The following is a 12317-nucleotide window of genomic DNA, read 5'->3' as shown; positions in this document are numbered from 1 at the left end:
CAATTAAATACCAGAATGCTGGGTAGGAAACAACTGAGATCTATGCAGACAGTTGAAGTAGTACTAATTACAGCCTAATTTTTTGTAATCCATCATAATGAGCCTTTCTCCCCATTCTCAGTGGAGGACAGCGTGGAATATTTATATTTCTACTCGGTGTGGTGCGTTATCTATTTACAATAATCACTGGAAGGAGGGATAAACACAGAAGTTCAGCAGATACCAAAATTTCTAAATTTAAAGAGGGATTTTTAATTGCTAATAATGGCTCTGATCAGGCTTTCAGAGTCACTGCAATCTCTGAGGGAAAAAAAAAAAAAAAGCCTAAGAAAGGAATATTTCAATATACAGAAAGGAACCCAAAGGGTTTTACTGGTGTGAACTGGTTTAATACAGTATTTTACATACTCAAAGTACCTCAAACCATCCTGGCAGTTCCAGAATTCCCACAGAAGTCCAGAATTCCCATTTTTGCTGCTGTTCCAAGGTACTTTTGCTCAGCCCCTGGGGTCACAGGGACCCCACCCCTGCTCTGGCTGTGCAGCACAAAGTGATTATTTGGGCTCCAGAGAAATCAGCAAAGCTTGAGCTTAAAAGGCACCAAAAAGCCAAGCTTGAGAGGTCAAAAGGGATTTAGAGCAACAGTTTGGATCAGCTCCCACAGGGAAATTCCAGCTCATTTGTTGTTGAACATGGATTTAATATCCAAACCTGCTGCAGCCCCCAGAGCTCTCGCAGCCAGTTTGTGCACAAAACTCAGTTATTCCAGCAAGCAGATAAATCAAATAAAAGCATTAAGTCCAAGTTTGTTTGAAATACTGTTATTATTAATGAACCAACCTTCTCTTCTGAGCTTCAGAGTCTCTCCTGGCTCGTTCCAGCGCCAGTTCCTCAGCTATTCTTTTCTTCAGCTCTTCATCATTAACTGCAATTAAAAGAAAATTCAATGAAATGTTAACAGAACACGACTTATCCCCAATTACAGAAACAACTGCATAATACAGTGCCCTCCATTGTTTATTTGCTTTTTTCCTCACAGCAGTTGGAGCTGCTTTCTTGTGGTTTAACCATCTTTGAAATTTTAGCACACCAGTGAGCCTTTAAAAAACTTTCTTATTAAACAGCTTTTCAATTAGTGCAATCTTTCAAAAATTAAACAACATGGACTATACATTAAATTAAATCTTTTTCTTCAGAAATACGTCTTTGTAAAGTAAAACCATGGGGCTGAGACAGAGACATAAACAGTAAAGCTATAAAATGCTGCTTTTTATTCACACAGAACCAAAAGAAATATCTTTGTGTAATGAATCAAGTATTTTCAGATGCATTTTACACAACAAAGCTTTTACAACACCCTAAATATTCATATTTCTAGATCCTAGACAAAGATTTTGCCCCAATTTCTCCTGATTTTTTTTTTAATCAGGATATGGAAAGAGTATTTCCTTCACTCAGATTCTGTCAGATGAATCAATGAAACTCTGGTTAAGAACAAAAAAAGCAGGGAAGCAACTGCTTCAAGAATATGAACAGAGGGAGAAAAACTGGAAAGGCTTTTCCTACAAAATCCTACAAGGCTGAACGCCATCTCCAAAAGCACCAAAATCCAGCTTAATCCTAATCCTGCCTGGAATAAAACCCGACCTACACCGAGCTGAAGCTGTGCCATGCTCTGGATTTCCAGGGAATTCCCTCACTCCTGCCTCAGCTCCCCCTCCATGGAAGCCCAGAGCTCCAGGATGTGATCCCACCCCAAAACACCCAGGAAAACAGAACCCCAAAAAGGGTCATAAAAACCCTGCACAGGGAGGCCAAGCCCAGGGAAATTCATTTTCAGGCACTGGAGGGTCTTCTGTGACCTCATCTCCAGGAGCTGGATTTATCTGCAGAGATTATCCAAAATCATTATTCCACATTTCTGTTCTACTTCAGCCTCCCTGCGATTCTGCTCATGCTAAAGCAGCCTCACAAAAGGGCTTTATGAATGAATGAAGCGGCTTCATCAATTTTATGGGAGTTTTGGCCAACTAATCCAGTTAGAAATGTCTTTGAAAAAGCAGCAGGAATCGATATCCATCGTGCCAGGCCCAGGAAATGCTGAGATCACAGAAACAGAGGGAAAAGTGGGGGGAAACTTGTGAATTACCAGTGAGACCCTAGCCTAAAAAATGTTTTAAAATTAAAATTCAGAGGGAAATATGAACCTTTCAACAGACGTCTGGCAAAAAGCTGGGTGAAAAAGGAAACCCCCGTTTTATTGGGATTATCCTGAATGACATAACAACATTCATTATCTTGTTCACCAGCATCTACAGAATGAAATTTATGGTTCTGGTGCAAAAAAAATGAGTACAAGAACTCCAACAGAGCTGAGGATGGTTTCTGTCATAATGAGGAAGGATTCAGGCAGCAGCCAATAAAGACATTTGACCTTAACAATCAATTAGGCTGCCCATCGATCAGGCAAATACTAATAGGGAATAAAAGTGGAACTATAGATCATTCCATGGAATTATTGTAAGATGTAATTGGGTAGCCCCCAAATGGGAGCTTTATGATGTTTCAGTTTAAAAAAAAAAATTAAAAATTGCAGTTCTACAAGGAGGAGGGATTTGTTCTAGGGGAAGAAACATTTTAAAAGAGAAAAGATAATTTATTTGAGAGAGGATCGGGAACAGAGTGTTTAACATTAAATGTTAAATAACAATTTTGATGGCCATCTCTGCTCACATTACAGGGCGTTAGAAACACACAGCTGACCACTGAAATACTAGAGAATGTTAAACCTGGGGGGTGCAAGACTGCTAAAATATTAATACATTAATATTATTCTATTAAACATTAAATTATTATTGCACAGCCATTCCCACCACCACCTCCTTTAACAACAGAAGTTCCTCAGGATGCTGAAATCAGTGTCAGCTTCATCCCAGAGCAAAGGGGGAAGGTTTTCAAGTACGTTTAGGCAGGTCACACCTGCATCCCAGGGCTGCCCCTGCTCCTCCAGGAGCACAAACCAAAGTGTGAGGTGAGTGTGAGAGTGCACAGGTCCCATCACAAACCCATTCGTGAGGTGGGCAGTGAAGGGAACATATTCCAAACCCCAGGAACAGCTGCTCTGGCCCCTCAGACACCAAGGGACGGGTGTCTGATTGGCAGAGTTCTCCTGGGATAATGGGAATGGAAAAGCACCTGGATAATGGGGGTGGGCACCCCCAAAGAGGCTGCACGGATGCCTTGAGAAGGCTGACCTAAAACAGAGGCTGGGCAGAGTTACAGAATAAAGTAGAGATTTATTCAGAGGATCTCCTCCATGGATCCACCTTGAGCAGCACAAGAGCCCAGCCAGGGCTGCAGCCAAGATTCCCAGAATTCACAGAATGCCCAGAATCCCTGGGTTGGAAGAGACCTTCAGGACCATCGAGTCCAGCCCAGCCCCAACAGCCCAGCCAGACCCTGGCACCCAGTGCCACACCCAGGCTTTGGTGACACAGCCAGGGATGGTGGCTGCAGCTCCTCCCCACGCAGCCATCCCAGAGCTTTCTCCCCTTTCTGGAAAAGCTTTTTCCTGCTCTCCACCCTGAGTTTGCCTTGGCCCAGCTCGAGGCTGTGTGCTCTGGTTGTGTCAGTGCTGCCTGGAGCCAGAGCCCAGCCCAGCTGAGCACAGGCACCTTTCAGGAGCTGGGAGAGCGATGAGGGCAGCCCTGAGTCTCCTTTCTGCAGGCTGAGCACCCCCAGCTCCCTCAGGGCTCCTCTCAGGGTTTGTGTCCCAGCCCCTCTCCAGCCTCGCTGTCCCCTCTGGACACGCTCAGGGTTCAAGAGGAACCCAAATGGTCCCAAAATGCACGAGCGCTCCCGGGGTCTCTCCCTTGGCTCAGCTCTGCTCCATTTGCACCTTGCAGTTCATTGTCCCGTTCCAGCTTTAGCCCAGGCACTCCCACCCTGCTTGTTTGTCTCTCTCCAGCCCACGCTGTTTGTGCTCCTGGCCTGAGCTTTGGCTCATTTGTCCTTGGTCCCAGCTGGAGCAGGAATTGTTCTGTCTCCCTGCTCTGTGCAGAGAGCTCACCATCCCATAATATGAAGCCCAGACCCACACACCAAAGCAGTGAATGTGAAAAATGTAAAAGCTAAACCTGAGGCATCAGCACAATGCTCTGAGAGGCACCAAACTGCCCCATGGAACAGCCCAGACACAGAATGGTTGTGCTGGCTCTGTGGGGGCAGGGTTTGGGACCGGGGGCTATGGGGGTGGTTTCTGGAAGCTTCCTCTACATCCTGAGCCAATTCCAGCCAGCTCCAGCATGGACCCACCAGGCTGGGCCAGCCAGGAATGGTGGTGATGCCTCTGGGATAACAGATTTAAGAAGAAAAAAAAAGTTTTGTGCAGCTGGACAGAGCAGAGTGGAGTGAGAATACGAGAGGAACAGCCCTGCAGAAACCCAGGAGCTGCTCCAGAGCTGACATTCCCAGGAGATTCCACGGGAATTCTAGCAATTCTATTTTCTCTCCCCTGTCCAGCTGTGGAAAGCACTGAGAATCTTTGGTGGGAGTCTGGAAAGCAGACAGGGTCAACAGTGATAAAATCAGTGATAAAATCCAGCAAGGTCCTGCCAGGATCTGGGCAGGCCAAGCAGGGACCGTCCAGGCACAAGGCGGTTTTGCCATTTTGGTGGCCTCTGGCAAACAGCACCCTGACTTTTCTTATTTGTCCACTAATTCTTCAGGAAAAGTTTGAAGGACCATTTCTTCCTAAAATCAAATCTAAACCCACCCTCCTTCAGCTTAAGTCCATTTCCCCTTGTCCTGTGCCCTGTGAAAAAGCAGATTTCAACACTTCTCCATTCAGTCTTCTCCAGAGCCCAAGATTCCAATCCATCCAACATCCTTTGGCAAACCTGAGAAAGGCTTATCCTTTTTAAACCACCCTTTTAAAATGCCACAAGCCCTGATTTCTACTAAAAATGTATTTTATAAAGAGTGTACAAGGTCATTTGCTTAACCCTTTGTATTTACTTTTATAAATATTTATGGAATATTTATTTTTTATTTTTATTAATATGAAGCCCACTTGTGCTTCAATATCAGATAAAGAACAAGAAGGCCAAGAGATTTCCCAGGATTCAAAAGGTTTTGGGTAGTTCAAGGACAACTGATAAGGAGAGAGGAGCAAAAGGGACTGAAGGACTTCTCTTCCCACCAGCTCCTGATGTTTCAGATGTGTAAAATGTGCTCTGCTTTGGAACGCCAAAGGCCACCCATGAGCAGGATGGGAGCAAAGCTTCACGTGATGCCAGTTCTTGAGGAACCATCAGCAATTTTATCCTACAGATCTACCACAGCTTGGCACAGAAAGATTTTTACAACTCTTCAAGTATTTGACTGCAACTCCTCAGCCCTTGTTAATCACAAGATCCAAATCCATACCTTTTTTCTCTCTCTCTCTCTAAAGCAGTTGCTTCACGGAAAAGAAACAATCAGCAGGATGCCAGGATTACACCCCGAGCAGTAAACAACAAACCTCAGGGAAAGCAGACACCTGCAGCCTCAGAAATGTTAGCCTGACAAATCAGGAATGGGAGATGGACAAATTATTCAAATAACTTCCAGCCTGCAGAGCTGGGAATCTGCCCATTAGCCCTGCATTTGGAAAAAAAACCCCATTAATGCAAACAGCATTTAGTAGCAGGCACCTTCACTAAATTCCCTGGAAAGGGCAGGTGCATTAAGTTATTAATGAAGAGACACTTAGGTTTGATACAATCAAATGCCTTTTAGAAAATACTTAGCTAGGTAATGTTCAGCTAATGAATTAAAACAAAAACCAAAAAAACACCACACAAAAAAATGCCCAAGTTCTGTTTTTCCTTCTAGTTCAGCTTGGCTATTTAAAAGAGAAATGCTGTCCAGTGAACAGGATGCTGGGAGGTTGTTCCAAAATCTCCACACAACCTTTTTTTCTTCTCCAGGCTGAACAGCCCCAACTTCCTCAGCATCTCTTTGTAGGAGAGGTGCTCCAGTGCCTTAAATTTGTGGCCTCCTCTGGACTTACCCAACATGAGAAGGAAGAAGGTTGAAGGGAAAGAGAGGGTGTAAAGAATGAAAGAATATGAAATATTAGTCAAAAATGAGGCACCTCCACACCTCCTCCAGCACTGTGTTCAATCAACCACACTCCAAGCCAGGATAAACTTTGCTAAAATCTCCTTCACTTCTACCAAAATTCATGGACTTAACCCAACAATCCCTTTGAAACACTCCCCAAACAGAGAGCACAGCTCCAAGGTACCTCCCAACCACGGGAAGACTCCTTTTTGTGCTGAAAAAACCAAATCCCAGTGAATGCCTGCAGCTTCTGCCTTTCTGGCACTGAAAATCCACACCAGGGCAGTCAAACCATGGATCCACCCAAGGGGAAGCTCTCCCATCCCTGTAATATTAGGGAATAGGATATAACCAGATCCTTTGGGACAGGGCACCTGGGGGCTGCCTTCAGCCCCATCATCTGCCTCAACTGCTGGCACAGGGCAGTGGCAGCTTTGGGGGAATCAATGAAAATGTCACCAGGAAAATTCCTGATTGTGCATTAAGGCTCATAAATATCGGATCAGGCAGCCCACGAGCCTGGGGCCTTCCCAGCTCACACCCACCAGGGCTCCTCCACAATTAAAACAATTTCCCACGTGTAAAATGCAAATATTATAATACGCAAATTGCCTTGATTTATTCTTTCTGCCTAATAAAAGCTCTGGTTTGGACCATATCTAATCTCCACAAGTCACCCAAAAATCTTCAGTAAGAACAGAAGAAATTGTTCCCCCAGACACTGCCCAGGGAAGCCGTGGCTGCCCCATCCCTGGAATTGTCCAAGGCTGGGCTGGAAGGGGCTTGGAGCACCCTGGGATAGTGGAAGAGATGATTTCAATGTCAATTAAAGCTGTAGGAAATGTATTTGGTGTGTTTAAATCAGGTGGGAAGACAACACCACCATCAAATCTACCCTGCTTTCCTTAATTTTTAGTTCTTAAAAAGCACTGGATTTGCAGGGAGCAGCATAGGAGGGAAAATAGGAAATTATTTTTAAAATTTAGTGGGTTTCAAATAGTGATCTTTAACCTTATAAATAACCCAAATTAGCCTTGCACTCAATGGAACAATAATGAACCATTCCTTCAGCGCACCAGCAGAAAGAAATCCCTAAAACCACTAAAAAAGCAATTTCTGTGCTTTAAAACCCAGCATTTAAACTGCTGTGGGTTTCCTTAAATATTATTATTTTTAAAGAGCATTCTCAAGAATAAACTCTGCTTTCAGATTCATACAATTTTAACTACCAACACATCCAGCAACTTTTCTACTGAAATTCCCAACTCCAGGCACTTCCTCCAATCAGGAATTCAGTACAAAGCTCCCCTCCAAGGACAGAAATTTTTATGAACTGTTGAACACTGGTAATGTGCAGGAATATTTCAGACGAGCTCATAGGCTAATGAAATACAAAAACAATGCAATTAAGTGTGCATAATTTAAAAATATTTAATATTTTACTTTCCAAAGGCGCTCTTGCATAGATTACATTCTCTATTTTCCAATGTAAATGTGGGTATCAATCAATTTATACTAATTTCAATTAGGAACAAGACAGTGCATGGTCTAGAAGTAACAAAACAAAGTCAGTTCCTATTATATTTGGAATATTCTCCTTTCAATATCCCATTAACGTTGGGATAAAGCAAATCACTGGATTTCTGAGGGGGCTGGATAAAAAAGGATGAGGAGGTTTTCCCCTGTGATTGTTTGAATTAGGTTCTACCTGCCTGTGCTAACAGCTCTGTTTTATAAAAATAATTTGTTTCTGAGAGTCTCACTACCAAAAATATGTGGGTTTGACATATTTTTGATATTTTGAAATACCCTGTCTTGGAAGACTTTAATTTGATAAACAGGTGACAGACACAGGATGTTGTGCAAGAGAAAAAACATGAAATATGTTCATACAACTGAAAATATGGGAGAGCCCATAAAATCAGGTATTTCCCACCAATAAGTGCACTGAGTTAAAAAAGCCAGTTAATACAAATTCCCCTAATTTTTAGTTTCTGCAGGAACTCCTGCTGTGTAGATAAATGACTGTGTGGAGTTTTAATGTGACTTTTTCAATTGTTCTCGATGCCCCTGGAAGGGAGGGAATTATTTCAACCAAACCTTCCTCATAACCCACCCTTCCCCCCAACTCTGTAATCAAATATAGAGATAATAACTTATTTCAGCAGCTGTTTAGCCATAAGTCATTTTGCCCTCCTGTTAATTTAAAATAATTAATAAAAATAATGAAACAGAAGTATCAAACACCTTTAAAATACCATCCCTGCCTTCGACTCACTACAGCAGCAGAGAAAATTCCTATTTCAGCTGTTTTAGTAATCCCTGCTCCACACACAGTGGAAGGCTTTTCTTGTGGAATACAATGGATGAAAGCATGAGGATTCCATCATTCAACATTAAAAAATAATAATCATATTGTAAGCAACGACAAGAAGGATTTGATGATTCTGCTTTCAAGAGGATTAAGCATGTGGTGTCCTTTCAGGACAATTTAAGTTGTCCAGTTCCTGATCTTTATGGTTCAGAAGTTTATTGTAAAGCTATTTTATCTGACAGTGCAGGGAAATTTACTGGTGTTCTTCTCATCTTCTTGGAAAAAAATCTGTTTTAAATTCTTTCACATGTGTTTCAACAAACTCCTTCTACCACTGCAGAGGGCAGGGAAATAATTATGGATTTTTACACACAGCAGATAAGTAAAAAGGGTTTTTTTTAACTGAAACATCTCTTAGAAGTCACCACTAATAGCAAAGAATTGCCAACCACTCCTGCTCAGTCCAACACTCCCAAATGGGCCTCCCTGCACTGCCAGGGCTACAAAAATAGCAAAATTTGATGTTCAGCTCATCTGCCCCCATCATCTCTAAGGAGGAATCTCCAGCTGTGATTGTGCACTATCAGTGGCACTGAAAAGTCATCCTTCCCCAATTTCAGCTCTGAACTGGAGCCACTTTGGGCAGGGAAAAGGAGATCACAGAGCTGCTCATCACTCACTCTCAGAGGCCTTGAGGGAGGGCATTTTTATACCTTTCCCTGGGCAGCAACACAGGCTCCAGGCATGGAATTTTACTGTCAAATATTCACATTCCAACTCTCAGTGGGACAGGTGGCTCTGCTTTTATAGATCAGCACACCCCAAACCTGCAGCCAGCACTCATTTTGACTCATGTTAATTAAGGCCATTCATTAATATGTTCCTTGATGTCATAGATCAATGTGTGGAGCATCAATTCTTTTTTTAAGGTGGGGACACTGGAACAGGGTGCCCAGAGAAGGCCCTGGATCCCTGGAAGTGTCCAAGGCCAGGCTGGACAGAGCCTGGAGCAACCTGGGAGTGTGAAAGGTGTCCCTGCCGTGGCACAAAATGATCTTTAAGGTCCTTCCAAGCCAAACCTGTCCATAATTCCATGTTCTTAAGGTCTTTTCCAACCTAAATTCGTGAGGAAAATCAGCAAGAAGGAGGATGGAAAGAATAATGCAGAATTTTAAAAGCACTGGTAAGGTGGAAGGGGAAGCAGGTGAGACTCAACTTGTATTGAGATTCAATTTGTAGAAGCAAATCAACAATTAAAGCAGGAAAAGACAAGAATAATGTAAAAAGCAAGTGGACAATAATGGTGGAAAAGAGAGGTTTTTGTAATCATTCTGCAGCAGATCCACATCCAGAATGAATTTTCCCCATCTGTCCTGAGCACATCCCGCTGAGGAAGCGTTTATGAATGCCACAAAACTGCAACAGTGCCATCGACACCAATCCATCCCCAAGATTTCAAAAAACATGTCAATAAATTAATTATCCTAGAGAAGTCTACCTCTGTGGATGAAAGTGGTTAATAACTTTAAAAGCTGTTCTGGGAGAGAAAAACATAAGAGTCCATAATCTTTTTTTTTTTTTTTTGTGAAAAAACAAGCAGTGGAAGTGTCCTTAAGGTAAAGGTTAATGAAAGAAAAAAGAAGATAACACTCATCAATAGCTCTGCTGATCCCATTAAACAGATTTCTCAGTGGTTGGAGTTGCACGGCAAGATAAATCAGGATATCAAACTTCCACGTTGCACATTTAAAGCCATTTAACACCTGAGCACTACATTTTGAAGGGATTTAAAAATGTTTCCCAGTAGAAGCTGAATATTGAGAAAAGCAAAAAAAAAAGGTGACTATCTCCATATCAAGTCCTAATTTCATTTATCGATGACGGGGGCACCAAAAGGCTGCACAAAGTCTGAAAGCAATCACTCCATCTCAAGCTGGGGACAAAGAAAGCAGCAGTGAGAAATAAGTGGATCTTTAGCAGCTGTTGTGGTGTGCTCAAATCTCATCTCCTGTTCATTCAGTCAGCTGATAACAAGAGGCTGCTACAAAGGTTCCAGCAGAGCAGAGCAAACCGTAATTGTACAATTTGTTTATTCAGCTCTGATGGAAACTCCAGCACGTTCAGGCTTGGAATTGCTGACTGGAGAAGGGATGAGGGAAAGAATTTAAACATTTGTACAAGGTCCTGGACATGAGAATCACTTTTAAAAAGGAGAATTTCTAAGAATTTCTTGCCTTGAAGACAAGATTTCCATATTCCAACAGCCCAGACAGCAGCTTGTTTATTTTGGAGGATAATCTGGAAGTGAATTCAGTGACCAAGTGGGAAAACATTTATTTCATGTAATATTAACAGCAGGAGCCAAGAAGTCAGCTTAGAAATAGCCAATATTCACATTTCAACTATCTCAAGTAACTCCTAGAAAGGATTTATTTCTCTCAAGGAAACTGGAGGTGATTTACAGACTTTGTGATGCTTTTTCTCCAACTCCAGCCACACCAGCTTTTTTATTGAATTATCAGCACACAGCTACATTTGAAATGTGTGTTTTCAGCCCAATATTCAGGCCTGTATTGCAGCTTTTAATAATAATAACTGAAAACAGGCTGTAAACAATATGTAATTATGATGTTTACGGTTATTTTCATTATTCAGAAATTGTATAAAAATAAAAGATAATGCCGAAATGCTTGAAATTCTCACAAGATCATTAATCCAACACCTGCATTTTTAATGATCTGCAATAAGATCTGCTAATAAAAATCCCTTGTGCCAATGTCTGGTCTCAGCTGATGCAATACTTACTATAAATGGTGGCTTTTTAGTGCTACAAATTGTAAACAGGAAGAAAACCAAGGTACTACTGGGGAAAAAAAGAGGCTGAAGAGGTGAAATATGAAAATCTTAAGGAGAAAGAATAATTTGATTATCACAAAGATGCTCCCAGATAATTCAGGAATTCCTGAGGTTCACTTTGAGTAGAACATTCTCTTTTCTTCTGCCAACAGAGTCGAATAAAAGCAAAAATAAATGTGTTCAACACTGGCACTGAAACACAAAACCACCGAGTTTTGACCAACGTGATCTGACATCAGTGGTGCTCCTCCAAAAATTCCAGCTTGCTTTGGTTTCTGATTAGCACAAAAACACTCTTCTGAATAACCACTGGCTGTAATTCTTCCTACCCATTCCTCCTGATATTCTTTTTTTCCTCCTTAAATTTCCTAAATTGGTGCCATCTCCCCTTGTTGAGAAATGTCAATCTGCAGGATCGGGGATAGGGGAGACATTTATCAAGGATGAACTGCCTCCCTCTCATGGAGGGGGAAAAAGAGAGAGGGAAAAGCAGGGGGAAAAGGAAAGAAGGGAAAAGGAAAAGGAAGAAATGAAAATGAGGAAATGAAAAGGGGAAAAGGAAAAGGAGAAAAGGAAAAGGGGAAAAGGAGGAAAGGAAAAGAGGAAAAGGAAAAGGAGGAAAGGAAAAGAGGAAAAGGGGAAAAGGAGGAAAGGGGAAAAGGGGAAAGGAAAAGGGGAAAAGGAGGAAAGTGGAAAAGGGGAAAGGAAAAGGGGAAAAGGGGAAAAGGGGAAAGGGGGAAAGGGGGAAAGGGGGAAAGGGGGAAAGGAGGAAAGGAGGAAAGGAGGAAAGGGGAAAAGGGGAAAAGGGGAAAGGAAAAGGGGAAAAGGTGGAAAGGAGGAAAGGGGAAAAGGAGGAAAGGAGGAAAGGGGAAAAGGAGGAAAGGAGGAAAGGGGAAAAGGGGAAAAGGAGGAAAGGAGGAAAGGGGAAAAGGGGAAAAGGGGAAAGGGGGAAAGGAGGAAAGGAGGAAAATGGGAAAAGGGGGAAAGGACGAAAGGAGGAAAAATGGGAAAAGGGGAAAAGGGGAAATGGAGGAAAGGGGAA

At 42.3% G+C, this 12317-nt stretch overlaps 1 protein-coding gene across 3 annotated transcripts in view; it reads right to left on the bottom strand.

The window, feature by feature from the left end:
* The window catches only part of CHCHD3 (coiled-coil-helix-coiled-coil-helix domain containing 3), a 137323-nt gene that overhangs the window by 113200 nt on the left and 11806 nt on the right, over positions 1-12317 (bottom strand). For all 3 annotated transcript variants that reach the window (XM_038153211.1, XM_038153212.1, XM_038153213.1), the window contains exon 3: positions 841-925. In XM_038153211.1, coding sequence (XP_038009139.1) covers positions 841-925 — 85 coding nt within the window. The remainder of the gene's footprint in view (positions 1-840; positions 926-12317) is intronic.

Source organism: Motacilla alba, chromosome 1A (genome assembly GCF_015832195.1).
Source record: "Motacilla alba alba isolate MOTALB_02 chromosome 1A, Motacilla_alba_V1.0_pri, whole genome shotgun sequence".
Taxonomy (NCBI): Eukaryota; Metazoa; Chordata; class Aves; order Passeriformes; family Motacillidae; genus Motacilla; species Motacilla alba.
The sequence above is the reverse complement of the archived record's forward strand: the minus strand, read 5'-3'. Positions and strand labels throughout refer to the sequence as shown.